General features: G+C 51.3%; 1 protein-coding gene across 1 annotated transcript in view; it reads right to left on the reverse strand.

Moving 5' to 3' along the window:
* Positions 1-13,033, reverse strand: part of IAH1 (isoamyl acetate hydrolyzing esterase 1 (putative)) — a 236,183-nt gene that overhangs the window by 114,070 nt on the left and 109,080 nt on the right. The window contains exon 3 of the mRNA XM_086926361.1: positions 10,201-10,349. Coding sequence (XP_086782487.1) covers positions 10,201-10,349 — 149 coding nt within the window. The remainder of the gene's footprint in view (positions 1-10,200; positions 10,350-13,033) is intronic.

Here is a 13,033-nt window from a genome sequence, read left to right on the forward strand (position 1 = left end):
GGGTGGCGACCTCCGAGGTTACCCTGAAAAGTTTGCCAGGGGACGTGGCGGAGCTAAAAACGACACTGGCGGAAATGGCGCAGAAGGTACGGGTGCTAGAGCTCCGAGCTGAGGACAGTGAAGGGCGCTCTCGGGGCAATAACCTCCGCCTCGTGGGGGTCCCTGAAAACGCGGAGGGGCGAGACGCGGTCACCTACCTGGAGGGCTGGCTACGATCTGAGGTGGGCCCGGAGGGACTCTCGCCGTTCTTTGCCATTGAACGCGCACACAGGGTCCCTGCGCGTCCCCCCAAGCCGGGGGCGCCTCTGCGCCCGATTGTACTGCGGCTCCTGCACTTCAGGGACAGAGACCATATACTGCGGAGGGTGAGGGACATCCCGGACCTGAGGATCGACAACAGCAGGGTCATGGTCTTTCCGGACTTCACCAGAGATGTGCAAAAGCAGCGGGCCTCCTTCCTGGCGGTCAAGCGGAAATTGAGATCACTGCAACTGCCCTATGCCATGCTGTTCCCGGCGCGGCTGCGGGTGGTCGATGGAGAGCGCACCCACTTTTTCCTGACGCCGCAGGAAGCTTGGAGCTGGATGGACGCGAGGGGGGAGCCGGGCACAGGCCCCACGCCACGGACCCCTCCTGGGAGACACTCCACGGAGGCGACGCCGGCGCGACGATCTGGTTCCCCATCGGGCTGGCAGCAGGAGCGAGCGAAGGCGGTGCAAGCAGTGGCGGCCATAAGCCAGGGGGACGCCAGTCCTTCCAGCAGCGCGTCGGAGCAGTCGAAGGCCAGTACTCCCAGCCCTGGCTCCAGCAGTGGGCACGAACTGTCAGAAACGGACCTGCCGGTGGTGACTCCCCAGACATCGGATGATATCCTTGGCTGAGACGGTTCGTGAGACATTGGCCACACAAGTAAGGTACTGGGGTTCGCAGGCGGGGGGGCCGCTTCTGGACGCTATGCAGTGGGGTGCGGATGCCCCCGGGACTTCTTACTGAAACCTTGGGGACGGGGGGAGTCGGGGGAACTCTCCTGATTGTTGTTAGAGGAGGTGGGGCGGGGGGCTTCGAGCCTGTCTGGAGCCGGCATCGCTGCCACTCCAGCCCTATTCTGTAGTGATACGCTTTTTGATACTTGAGTTTGGATGGGGTTTCCACGTTGGTTGTCTGTCCGGGGGTGTGGGAGTTGGGGTAGTTTGGTTATGCAAGTTGGGGGGGGGTGGGGAAGGGGCCTAGGCGTGCTGGGGGGGTTGCCGAGAGAGTGGATGGGGCTTGGTGGACTCTATCATGGGATCCGACTTAGGCTACAAATGTCTCACATGGAACGTAAGGGGGATGCACTCGATGCATAGGCGTCATAAGATCCACTCCTATCTGGTCAGGCGGGGCATACACATCGCCTTCCTTCAGGAAACTCATCTGCTGGATAAAGAAGGGAGGGCACTGCAGCGGCGCTGGAGGGGGCAGGTCTTTCACACTGGTTACTCTGCTTATGCTAGGGGGGTGGCCATCTGGGTACGGGCGGGGGTACCCTACCAGTGCACACAACAGGTAATTGACCCAGAGGGGAGATACGTAATGGTGCGTGGCAAGCTGGACGGGAGGGACCTTAACCTGGGTTGCTTGTACGCCCCAAATGTGGACCAACCTGCATTCCTCTCACTACTGTCCAAAAAACTAGCTCAGTTCCTGGTGGAGCCCTTGCTCCTGGGCGGCGACTTTAACAGCGTGGCCGACGTTGCTCTGGATAGATCCCACCCCCCCCCTTCCGAACGCACCAGCTGGTAGACTTGCACTCGCGCGCTCGGCCTGGCAACGCCAGTGGGGACTGGTCGACTCCTGGAGGGCTAACCACCCGTCGGACAGGGACTACTCGTTCTTCTCCGCTCTCCACGAATTACATGTCCGTATTGACGCCTTCCTGTGCTCGCACGACGTGCACGCGGAAGTATGCCACAGTGAGTATCTCACGCGCTCGATCTCGGACCACAACCCGCTACTCGTGCGGCTGCGCTGGTCGCAGATCCGCCCGAGGATTCCGGCTTGGAAACTCCGCCCTGAGGCACTCGACGATCAGCTCTTCCGTACCACGATTGCCTCGGGCATCGAGGCATATTTTCAGGTGAACGCGGGTACGGCGGGTTCGGCCGTGACGGAATGGGACGCCTTTAAATCGGTACTACGGGGCCAGTGCATTGCGACGTCATCGGGAGTGCGGAGAACGCTACTGGAAGAAATTGAGAAGGAGGACGAGACCCTATGGAGGCTGGAGAGGGCGAGGCCTGAGCGACCGGACACTCACGAGGCCCTGCTGGGGGCGCGGGAGGCGGTGGCGGCGACGGTGGAGCGTCTCCGATGCTTTGATAACAAGGCCTACCTCACGCGAGCGCACTCGGAACGCGACAAATCGGGGGCCCTCCTGGCCTGGCTGGCCAACCCGACCCGCCGGAGCTCGGTCACCCTTGAGCTCAGAGACCATGCGGGGGCGGCGAGATTTGACCAACAGGGGATTAACGCGTTGTTTTACGACTACTACACAGAGCTCTACCGCAGCAGGGTCCTCCCTTCGGTGGAGGAGTTCCGGGCCTTTCTGGAGGGTCTTGACCTGCCGGAACTGGAAGAGGAGGTCGCAAAACGACTCGGGGACAAGATCGAGGAGAGAGAGGTGCGGGTCTTATTCCTCGCCAAGAGCATGGCGAGGAATAAGACGCCGGGCACCGATGGATTCCCTACGGAATTCTATCTCACCTACGCGGATCTCCTAGCGCCCCGGCTGACATGGCTGTACAACGAGTCGAAGCGGCTGGGCTGTCTCCCTGCGACCACGAGAGAGGCGCTGATTGTCCCCCTACTGAAGCCGGGTAAGCAGCCATGGGACAGATCGGCTTACCGCCCACTGTACATGCTCGACCTGGACTACAAGATTCTGAGCAAGATCTTGGCGACGCGTCTGCTCCCCCACATGCCCATGCTGGTACATGCGGACCAATCGGGTTTTATCCCGGCCCGCAATACGGCGCTTAATGTGCGGCGACTCCTGCATATACTAGAGGCCGACACCTATGACGGCGACGAGGCAGTGGTGTTTGCTGTCGACATGGAGAAGGCCTTTGACAGCATGGAATGGCCTTATCTCTTCCATGTTCTACGAGCGTTGGGCCTTGGCGAAGGCTTCGTAGATTGGACGAGACTGCTCTATACGAACGCGACGGCGAGGGTCAGGACGGGGAGGGTCATCTCTGAGATGTGCGGGGTGGGCAGGGGCACCTGTCAGGGTTGCCCTCTTTCCCCCTTGCTGTTTGCCTTGGCTGTCGAGCCCCTTGCGGCGCGGGCCCGGCTGGGCCGGGCGTATCGGGGACTGGACGTCTATGGCCAAGTACACCACATCGCACTATACGCAGATGATCTGCTGATGTTCCTGGCGGACTCGGCGGACTCCCTGCGTGGAGCTAAGACTCTCCTGCAATCGCTGAGTGCAATCTCGGGCCTCCGAGTGAACTGGGCGAAGTCCCACCTATTCCCGGCCCGCCCACGGAGAGCATGCCCGCAAACTACAGAGGGCGTGACTTGGGAAGAGAGGAGCCTGCGATACCTTGGCACCTCGATCTTCCATGACAGAGCCGATATCCTTGAGGGGAATATCGGTACGGCGATCAGGCACACTAAAGGGAACTTCGACTTTTGGAGCACGCTCCCATTGTCACTCATGGGACGGGTGGCGCTACTCAAGATGGTAACCCTGCCGCGGCTGCTTTACTTCTTCGGGACCCTCCCGATCTGGATCCCGGCGAGCTACTTTCGACGGCTGCGATCGATGGTCATCGGTTTCCTGTGGGGGGCGGGCAGGCGCAGGGTGGCCCATGCCACACTTCTCCGCCCAAGGGCGGACGGAGGTCTAGCAGTGCCGGACTATGAGCTCTACTACTTGGCGGCACAGCTGCAGTGGCTGACACAGTGGGTGGCGCGGGCCAGGAGAGGGGCGGACGGATCGGGAGAGCCGGCGGGTCCGGTCCAGGTGTTGTCCCGGATTGTCCTGGGACTTCCGATGGGGGATTTCCACCTCACTCAGGAGTTTGCGACGGCCCGGAAATGCTGGAACAGATATCGCCGGAGATGCGGTGTTACGGTTCCGTACGCACCTGAGATCCCACTTAGACTCTGCGGGGCGCTTCCGCATGGGGGCTCGTGGCACGGGCTGGACGGTTGGGATCAGCAGGGGCTGTCATCCATGGGTGATCTGTACGAAAACGGGGTGATGTTGCCCTTCGACCTCCTGCAGGACCGTTTTGAGCTGGCGGGTGGAGACTTCCTCCTCCATACGGCTTTAACGGCGGCGATCCGCAAACACTGGGGGGCGGGCATGTCAGAGCCGCCATTGTCCCTGGGCTGTCAGTACGTCGTGATGATGGCGGGGACGGTCAAGGCTGTCACGTGCCTGTCTCGACGCATGGTCTCGGAGTCCACCGCTCCCCTGCTGGTCTTGAAGGCGAAATGGGAAGTCGATTTGGCGACTGAGATCCCTGAGGAGGCCTGGAATGGCATACTGGAGGGGGCCCGGAATGGCACGCGCAACGCAAGGTTCCAGCTGGTGCACTTTTATGTCCTACATAGGGCATACCTGACCCCTGATAAATTACATAAATACTTCCCGGCACACCCGGCATCCTGTCCACGTTGCCCGGCGGATCCCGCCGACTTCCAAGACATGTTCTGGTCCTGTCCTGAGCTGGGGCCCTTTTGGGAGGAAGTAGTGGAGGTTCTGAGGGAGGTGACGGAGAGAGACATGCAACTCACCATGGCACATTGCATACTACACTGGTTCCCACACACGTCAAAGAATAAAGTCACTAGCAAGTTTCTGGACTTGGGGCTCCTCCTGGCGAAGCGGGCCATTACGTCCCAATGGAAGGCGTCACGGGGCCCCGTGGTGGAGCGCTGGAAGGCTGAGCTGCTAAAATGGGCCAGATGTGAGGGTGAGCTTCGCCTGCAGGCCGCGCTCAGGATAGACAATGACATGGCACTGGAGAGAGCCAGGGCGTGGGAGGGGCTGGTCCTAGATCTCACGCTCCTGGACGTGGAAGAGGAGGACTCCCCGGTGCATAGTCCGGCTCCGGCGGGGCACCCGCCTGACGGGGGGACGGCTTAGGCCCACTTTGCTGCTTCACTGCCTTTGCGTTCCAATGTGATGATCTACGAATGTTTGCTGATGAATCCTGGAGCCATGCTTCGGATCTGATCTTGGTGGAGGGGTAGAGAGCTCGGTTGGTGATACTCTGGCACGCCTGGGGGGGTGGGGGGTCCGGGCAAGGGTAGGGGGTGGTCAGGGGGGATCCTAGACGAGGGTAGCGGGGTAGGTGGGGATGAGAGTGTTTTGGGGGAGCGGGGGGTTTATGCAAGAGGGGTGTACAGTGCCTCTTGGTTCAAACTGGATTTGGGACATGGGAGAGGGAGTGGTAGGACCCAAAAAGCAGCTCTGCCATTTCCCACCCACCTGGTGGCTACAGCCATATTCAGAACGCTCCAGCGCAGTTTCTTTATACCCGTGACTTTGCCGCTCGACCTCCGGGGTGTGAGCTAAATGGCTGTGTGATACAAGCTCCTGAGTTTTCACTGAGCTCCAAGGGGAATGAATTAAATCTACTGTATGCCTTTCTGATTTTGCTGCAATAAAAAGATATTTACAAAAAAAATGAGGAAAGCCAAATAGATACCTCTTTCCTGACTGAGATGTACAAAGTGAAAACAAGAAAACCTGGATAAATTGTGACTTTCCCCAATTACAATTTACCGCCGACTGCGAGACACTGTCGACCCTAGAGGGAGGGCTGCTAACCCCCTCCACCCCCTCCCCGTGGGGGGGGGACAAAGGGCACGGCAGCAGCAGCGCGCTAGTGTGCCAAAAGAAAAAGGGTCAGTGACTGACCAGGGGAGTTTGCGTTCAAAGGACCCAATGAAGAAGGAAGGGCATGGTCACAAGCATGGCCATAAAGGTGACCGGGACAATCAGTCCACAGATTTGTTGCCAGAGTAAATTGATCCTACCCACCCACACTAGAGAATGCAGGCATTGCGGCCGCAGTGAGACGAGGGGGCAGGGAGTCAGGAGGTTAAAATATATTCACAGAAGGAAATAAAAGCACAATGGCCCAAACAACGTCCTTGGGTAAGGTAGGTGTGAGAAGGTAGGTTGGTATATGCTGTCCACTGATTAAAGCAGGCACCTTGTACCAGTCCACACAACCCTTATGATGTATGAGGTCAAAGATAATCTTATTAAAAGCTATCCTAGCGGTAGCTATGGAGAGCAGCCTTCAGGCTCAATCTTGAAGGAATGTAAAGCAACTTGTTTTATCAGAATATTACCTCCTAAATGACTAAATGAAAGGAGAACCACACAGTGTTTATAAAGAAATATGTATTTATTAATATAACACTCTCTACTAGTCTCTACACAAGACTAGGGCACAAAGCACACAATAATGAATCAATTTAACATTCGTAAATAGCACTTTACACAGCGGGCTCCATTGGAAGATCGAACCATATACCAAAAAAATGGTATAACAACAACGACTTGACTAGACACAATGCCTAGGGCACATAGAATCGCTGGGACCTCAAGGAACCACCCAGAGGAGTGCCACATGGAGCCCACGGAGGACAGGTGCAGTGAGGAAACACAGACGCTGCTCCGTACAACTCTATGGGAAAGTTGTGGTTGGAAAATTACAAGTTAAGGACACTTCTAAGAGGACTTCGAGAAAACCCTTTGGAACTTAGGAGGTTCTAAGGCCAATCCACCAGTCAGTACCGAGGTAACCGTGTTACCTATCCCAGAGGAGCAGGTGGCATAGGTGTCAAGTAGTGTCGGAAACCTTTGTCGTTTTCAATGGAGAGCTGTAAAGAAGTACTGCTGCCAGGAAGGCGAAGAATGTCCGGTGGAATCCAAGCCTGGATTCAAGGTGAGAGGAACCTGAAAGCAGAGGGGACAGAGTCGGGGTCACGTCCGGTGGGCATTCGACTACAGAGCCCCTGGTCACCTATGTCGGGTGCTTCAGGTGAGAAGAAGGGTTGTTTGACTCTGCAGCCACGGCGTCCAGGAGACATCTAGGATGACCAGAATCCGGAGGTGAGCTGTCCCATGAAGGATGAGGAGAGATGAGGGGTCGATGTCTGGCTGGAGCACCAACAAGCCTTGCCAACTGCAACCCACGAGCTCAGAGGAAACAATAGACAGTCAGGACACATCTGGAGCAACCAGGAAAGCCCAAGAATTAGCAAGGTGACCCTCACCAGGACTCACAGGCTAATGGACCAGGGATCGCGAGGAGACCTCAAGCAAGTCTGCAAAGCACCAGCCCACAGGACACTCGGAGAGTGGAGGCCAGAAATCTTCAGTGCAAATACTGCTCGGGGTCGGGACTACACAGATTTCAAATCAGAGGCTCATGAATCATCACTAAGCATATGCAACTGCAAAAGTACGCAGTGCACAGGGGTATGGGTTGCACGGTCCCAACACGGTATACTGATCTCAGAATCACTAAGAGGGCAGATCGACCTCAGGGACCTTCGGGAACCCACCTCCTGTGTTGCTGAAATCTTTTGAGTCCTCAGGAGCTCAGGAGAAGCAAACCGGGTAGTTGCGTTTAGGTGCCTGCTTTTGCAGGGGAGTAACTCCTTTACTCCAGGGGAGATTCTTCAGTCATCCAGCGTCGTGCAGACAGTCGAAGTACTTGGTTTCTTCTTATCAGAATCTTGTCCAGGTAAAATCTAAAGTCCTGGGTTCAGGTAACCCACTTTATACCCATGGAAAGGGATTGGAAAGATTCTGTGGACCCCCCTAGGGGAGGGACAGGACAGAGGAGTGGCTACACCCATGTCCTTTGTCCAGTTTCACACCAGAGCAGGAGCCAATGGCTCTCAGAACTGGTTTGAGCTGGACTATGACAGGGATACTAAATGTGCCCCCAGTTAAGGTTTTCTGGCACTTAGAGAGTGTCCCAGACCCAATACACTAAAGCCTGTCTGGGAGGTGGCTACACCTCCCTGTGACAGGATGCCTATTGTCATGCCTTCCTCTGGGCGAGCTTGGCTCAGCAGCAGGAGGGCAGACCAGTGTCTGCGGCTGGCAGCATCCATTTTGTGCTGCCCAGGTCGAGAAAGCTGGTACTGGGAGGACTGGTAACCCACAGTAGTAGTTCTAGAAGGGTGGAATCATACCTCCCACACCAGTTACTGGTGTGGAGGTATGATTTCAAGGTGCTTGACAGCAAACACAACATGTTTCTAAGCAGCCGTTTTAAAGTTAGCATTTACCACGAGGTTAGAATGCACTTAAAAATATATGTCTGGCTGCATCACAGACAACCCTGGAGAATGGTCTCCGAAGGCTGCAGAGGGGCTCTGCTAATGCAGGGGCACCCTCTCACATAAAACGCAGCACCCTGTCTTCAGGATTGTTAAGACCTGCCATAGGGGTGACTGATAGGTATTTAAGTGTAGTGATTTAGAGAGATATAGTGAACCTATATCTCAATGAAAGCACCATCTTACACAGTCTGCAGTAGAAGGCCTGTCGTGTCAACTTGGATGGCCTCTCATGGGGGGCATAATACATGCTTCAGCCCATGGGAGGCCTCCGGGGTACCTATGCCCTGGGTACATGGTGTACCTTATACTAAGGACTGATAAGGGTACCCCAGAATCCAATCTGGAGTGTACATGCATTGCAATTTAAGGGAGAAAGCAGATAGACTGGGGGCCTGGATAGCAGGATCCCAGACAGACTTGTCAAAAACCAGCAAAACACCAGGAAGAAAATGGGGGTAACCATGTAGTCAGAACCTACCTTCCTACAGTAGGCAACGCAGCCAACGGGAGGGAGGGCGGGGGAGAAGGCACAGACAACTGGAGGGAGGGCTGTGGGGGAGAAGGCACAGGCAACAGAAAGGAGGGCGGGAGGGGGGAAATAAGGCACAGACAATGGGAGGGTGGGGGTAAAGAAAGCACAACAACGGGAGGGAGGGCGGAAGGTAAAGAAGGCACGGACAGCGGGAGGGTAAAGAAGACATGGAGTGCAGGTAGGGTAAAGTAGGCATGAACAACGGGAGGGAGGGCATGGTTTAAAGAAGGCAGCATGGACTGAATGTAAGCAAAGCACGTGGAGCCTGCAGTAAGAGAAACTCGTTAAAGAAAATAGGGCTTAAAGAATAAATAACAGTTACAGTTACAGTGTAACAACCGAAGTAAACGGACCAGTCGCCATGGGAAGTGACAAATGAAGACGAGGCGGTAATAAGGAAGGACTAACACTATTTACGAATCAGAAGCCAGCATTTAGGAAGGACAATGACACAAGCCCTTATAGAATTTCCATTGTCACAACACGTGTCCTCATAAGATCAGAAAGAAGGGTTAGGGTATAAATGCCAGTGGGCATAGTGCTGGCGACTGCCAGGGTCCTGGCAGCCCTGCATATTTTATTTAAGTTTTTTTATAGTGCTTTTCAACCCTCTGGGTGGTAGAGCACATTACATAATAACAACTATGCTTACGACCAAGACATACAAATAACAGCTGGAGTCAAAAACAGACCATATCAACGAGACATTTTTGAGCAACAAAACTTCTAGGGGAAGGTGGGTTAGTAAGGTGAGATGATAAGGAGTGGGTAAGTTTTAAGAGCTGTTAAGTTGAGGATCCCATATTTGTTGACTTCTCAAAAATGTAAGTGTTGTTTAAAAAGAAAGATTTTCAATTTTTTTGGGACGCAACCAAGGTCATCTTGATCTGGCCGAGAGACAGCCACCGGCATATGACCAGTGGTCTCAGTTTTGTAACCAAGTTTGTGCTTTCGAAAAATGTGCTCGGTCCTGCAAATATCACAAATCTCATGATTTTGGAGACCTGGAAACCTGGCATTACAGTAAATTAAATAAGTCTGAAATAAATCAATAGTGCGCGAGGAGCAAAGAAAAACATGAATAGCTCGAGAATGGCAGTCTGCTGAACGGACCTTGCTACTTCCACGCCTAACTCATCACATACAATTGAAACAAAAGAAATGTGAAGTGACGGGTTGCACCTAGGTTTAAGAGTGATCAATTACAGTAATAGACTAACGTTATTCTTCATCATGGAAGGGAGGTCCATTGTTCATTTTCAACAATCGTTATTAAAGGACCAGTAAAAACATAAGCATACCTTTGATAGAACTATCATTTGCTCCGATGAAAATTGCAACTGCAACGGTGTTTTCTGGATCAGAGTTTTTGCCGATTAATCTTGGAAGAACTATTTTCGCCCATCTGCTATTGTATCCTGACAGTCCTCGGTTAAGGACATCGCATTTCCTGAAAAACACACGGGCAAAAGGAGCAAACAGTTACACAGTTGCACATGTTTTTGCAGTAAGCATGAATCAATGGGTATATACATTATTAATTCTGTAGAGTAGGGCAAGGTTATGCATGAAATTCCTTATCTTTAAACCCTTTTAATAGCCTAAGAAAGACGTTTTGCAAAATATGACAACTTTACCATTTTCAGTCAGCAGAACAGCGCTGAACAAGCCTTTCTTTTGTTTTCAATGATTTATAGATTGTTATATGCTTATAATATACTTAAAAGTAAATGATGTATCATAACTGGAATATAAGCAAAAACGCATTTCCTGCTCTTTGTTAACGCTCTTAACATATGTTCAATGCGAAACTCACTTCCATCCACTGTTAAACTTGACGGAGAGGACAATTGTCAGTTTTAAAGGGATGAAAGAAGGAAGGGGGGAACCTGTCCCTTTCACTTGGAAGGGATTGTATATAGGATGAAGTATCTCAACTGTACCTTTTTAGGATAGTGCAAGTCAAAAAAGAGTTTCTGACCACTTATGTTCATGGTGAGGGCAACAATTCATTAGAAGTGGACCGCACAAGAATAAAATAATTAATCCAGTTTGACGAAATTTAGCAAACATACAGAAGTCTCTAATAGCATTTGCACTCATGACTAAGGAGCAGGCAGTGATGATTCGAATAGATAACATGGTAGCCAAATTATATAAAAATTGAGAACTTGGGACAGGCTCTCCTCTCCTAAATCCATAGGTCTTCTCATTTTTTCATGAGTATAAAAGATGCTTTAATCTCTGTTAGCTATTGACATCAAGGAGCAGACAATTCCCAGGCAGACACATTCAGTGTAACTGTTCTTTTACCTGAGTAGATGGCTCCATATCCAGTCATTTTCAGGAAGTTTGTAATCGGGGAAGCACTCCAGTTATCGCCCTATTTGAAGACCAGACAAATGCTCTCTTCCAACTGTTTGCCTTATACTTCGCCATACAGAGAGCACTAGGCACAGACGCACTTCTATGCTCTTGGCCCCCAGATCTCCTGTTCGTCTTAACTCCCTTTCCTGTGATTCCGCAGCGCTTATTCAGGATTCTGAGAGAGGACGCTTAGTCATAGTGATTATCCCATTTTTGCACAGCAGATAATGGTTCCCATTGCTTTATTGAATTACAATACGGAGGAAATGGATTCAATTAGTGGTTCATTGACATCATCTCCATCCTTATCTAAACGTAGGCCCCTTGCCTGTGCCAGCATCTCTCTGCAGGGAAGTGGAGAGGACAAGGCTCAAGTAGTTATGGCTTTCATTACCTGTTTATATGTCCATTCAGACATCAGAGAGACCATCTTCAATAAAAGCTTATGATCACCACTCTGCCTTCTTCTCTAAATTGAGTCCCATCAATTGTCATCTCTCCAGAGTGAGCCTGTATAAGTTCTTCAGTTTTTACAAAATGACTTTGATACTTGCTTATCAGTAGCAATGCTGCAATTACTATGGGTTGCCATTTGGGGTTTGTAAGAACTTTGGGTGGTCTTCAATCTGTCAGAGCTCTAATTGCACAACTTTTTAAAGGGATTTTCATTGCTAATGGCCAGCATTTGAGATCTAGATAATCATTTGAACATGCTTTAGTTCTTTCTACCATTCATGCTTCTTACAGTTCTCTCATGTGGTAGCCTGTTTGTTTACAATTTTTTTCTGACCCCATGATTTTAAGGTTAGGTCTAATGATTCTTCCATATGTTAATTCTTACTTTCATTTGGATCAGATATTCTTTTGCCATCTTTTATGACAAAGCCTTCAACAGAAGGAGAATCATGCATACGCTTACTTGACACTGTCAGAGCAGTTCACATTTATTTGAAAAGATCTGCTAGGTTTCATCAATGTGATAACCTATCTGTGAATTTTGGTATTGTCCTGTAAATTTAGAAATCCTCAACTTCCACACTGGTCTGATGGATAAGGCAAGTAATCCAGGCATTTCGCATCATTTTGCCAACATAGAGCATATCAACTGAAATAACTTTGCCCCAACACCCTAGAAAAATTGTACATTTACTCAATCAATATCATCTCATGTAAAAGTACACACAAATTATGGGTGCCTTAAAATGAAAAGTGCCTTTTTAGAAACACCTTAAACTGGGCTGGTTGTTGGACCAGAGAAGCAAACTACAGTCTCAGTAGCTTGCTCCTAACTTAAGGTAGCATTTTTGTTCTATGCAAATCCTCATGGTGCATGTGAGGGGAGAAAACAATCTTGTTTTGCTCATAGTAGATTTCATTTTTTTCCCCTGCTGCTCGCAATTGTGGCCATCTCAATACTAGCGGCCAGAGGATGACTAAGGCTGAAATATACCCTTTACTAGCTCCCCATAACACTTTCTGGGTCAGTTGTGTAAAGCCTACAAGTTTGACCAACACAAAAAAGGGGAGATATCTGTCACTTCATAGCTCAGTCTTTAAAATATACTCATTCCTTAATATACTCATTATTTTGTTTCTAAGCTTAACACTCAACTTGTAGCTGTCATTTCAAGCACTTATATTTCCTTTTGGGTATTTTCACCTTCCATCCGAGAGGAGGTATGGTCAGCAACGTACATTTTCGGTGAAGAGAGACTGAGCCTGGGCTATCTCTTGAATGATAGAACTGAAGTAGGAACCCTTGGGATG

The sequence above is a fragment of the Lissotriton vulgaris genome, chromosome 6 (assembly GCF_964263255.1).
Source record: "Lissotriton vulgaris chromosome 6, aLisVul1.2, whole genome shotgun sequence".
Lineage (NCBI taxonomy): Eukaryota > Metazoa > Chordata > Amphibia > Caudata > Salamandridae > Lissotriton > Lissotriton vulgaris.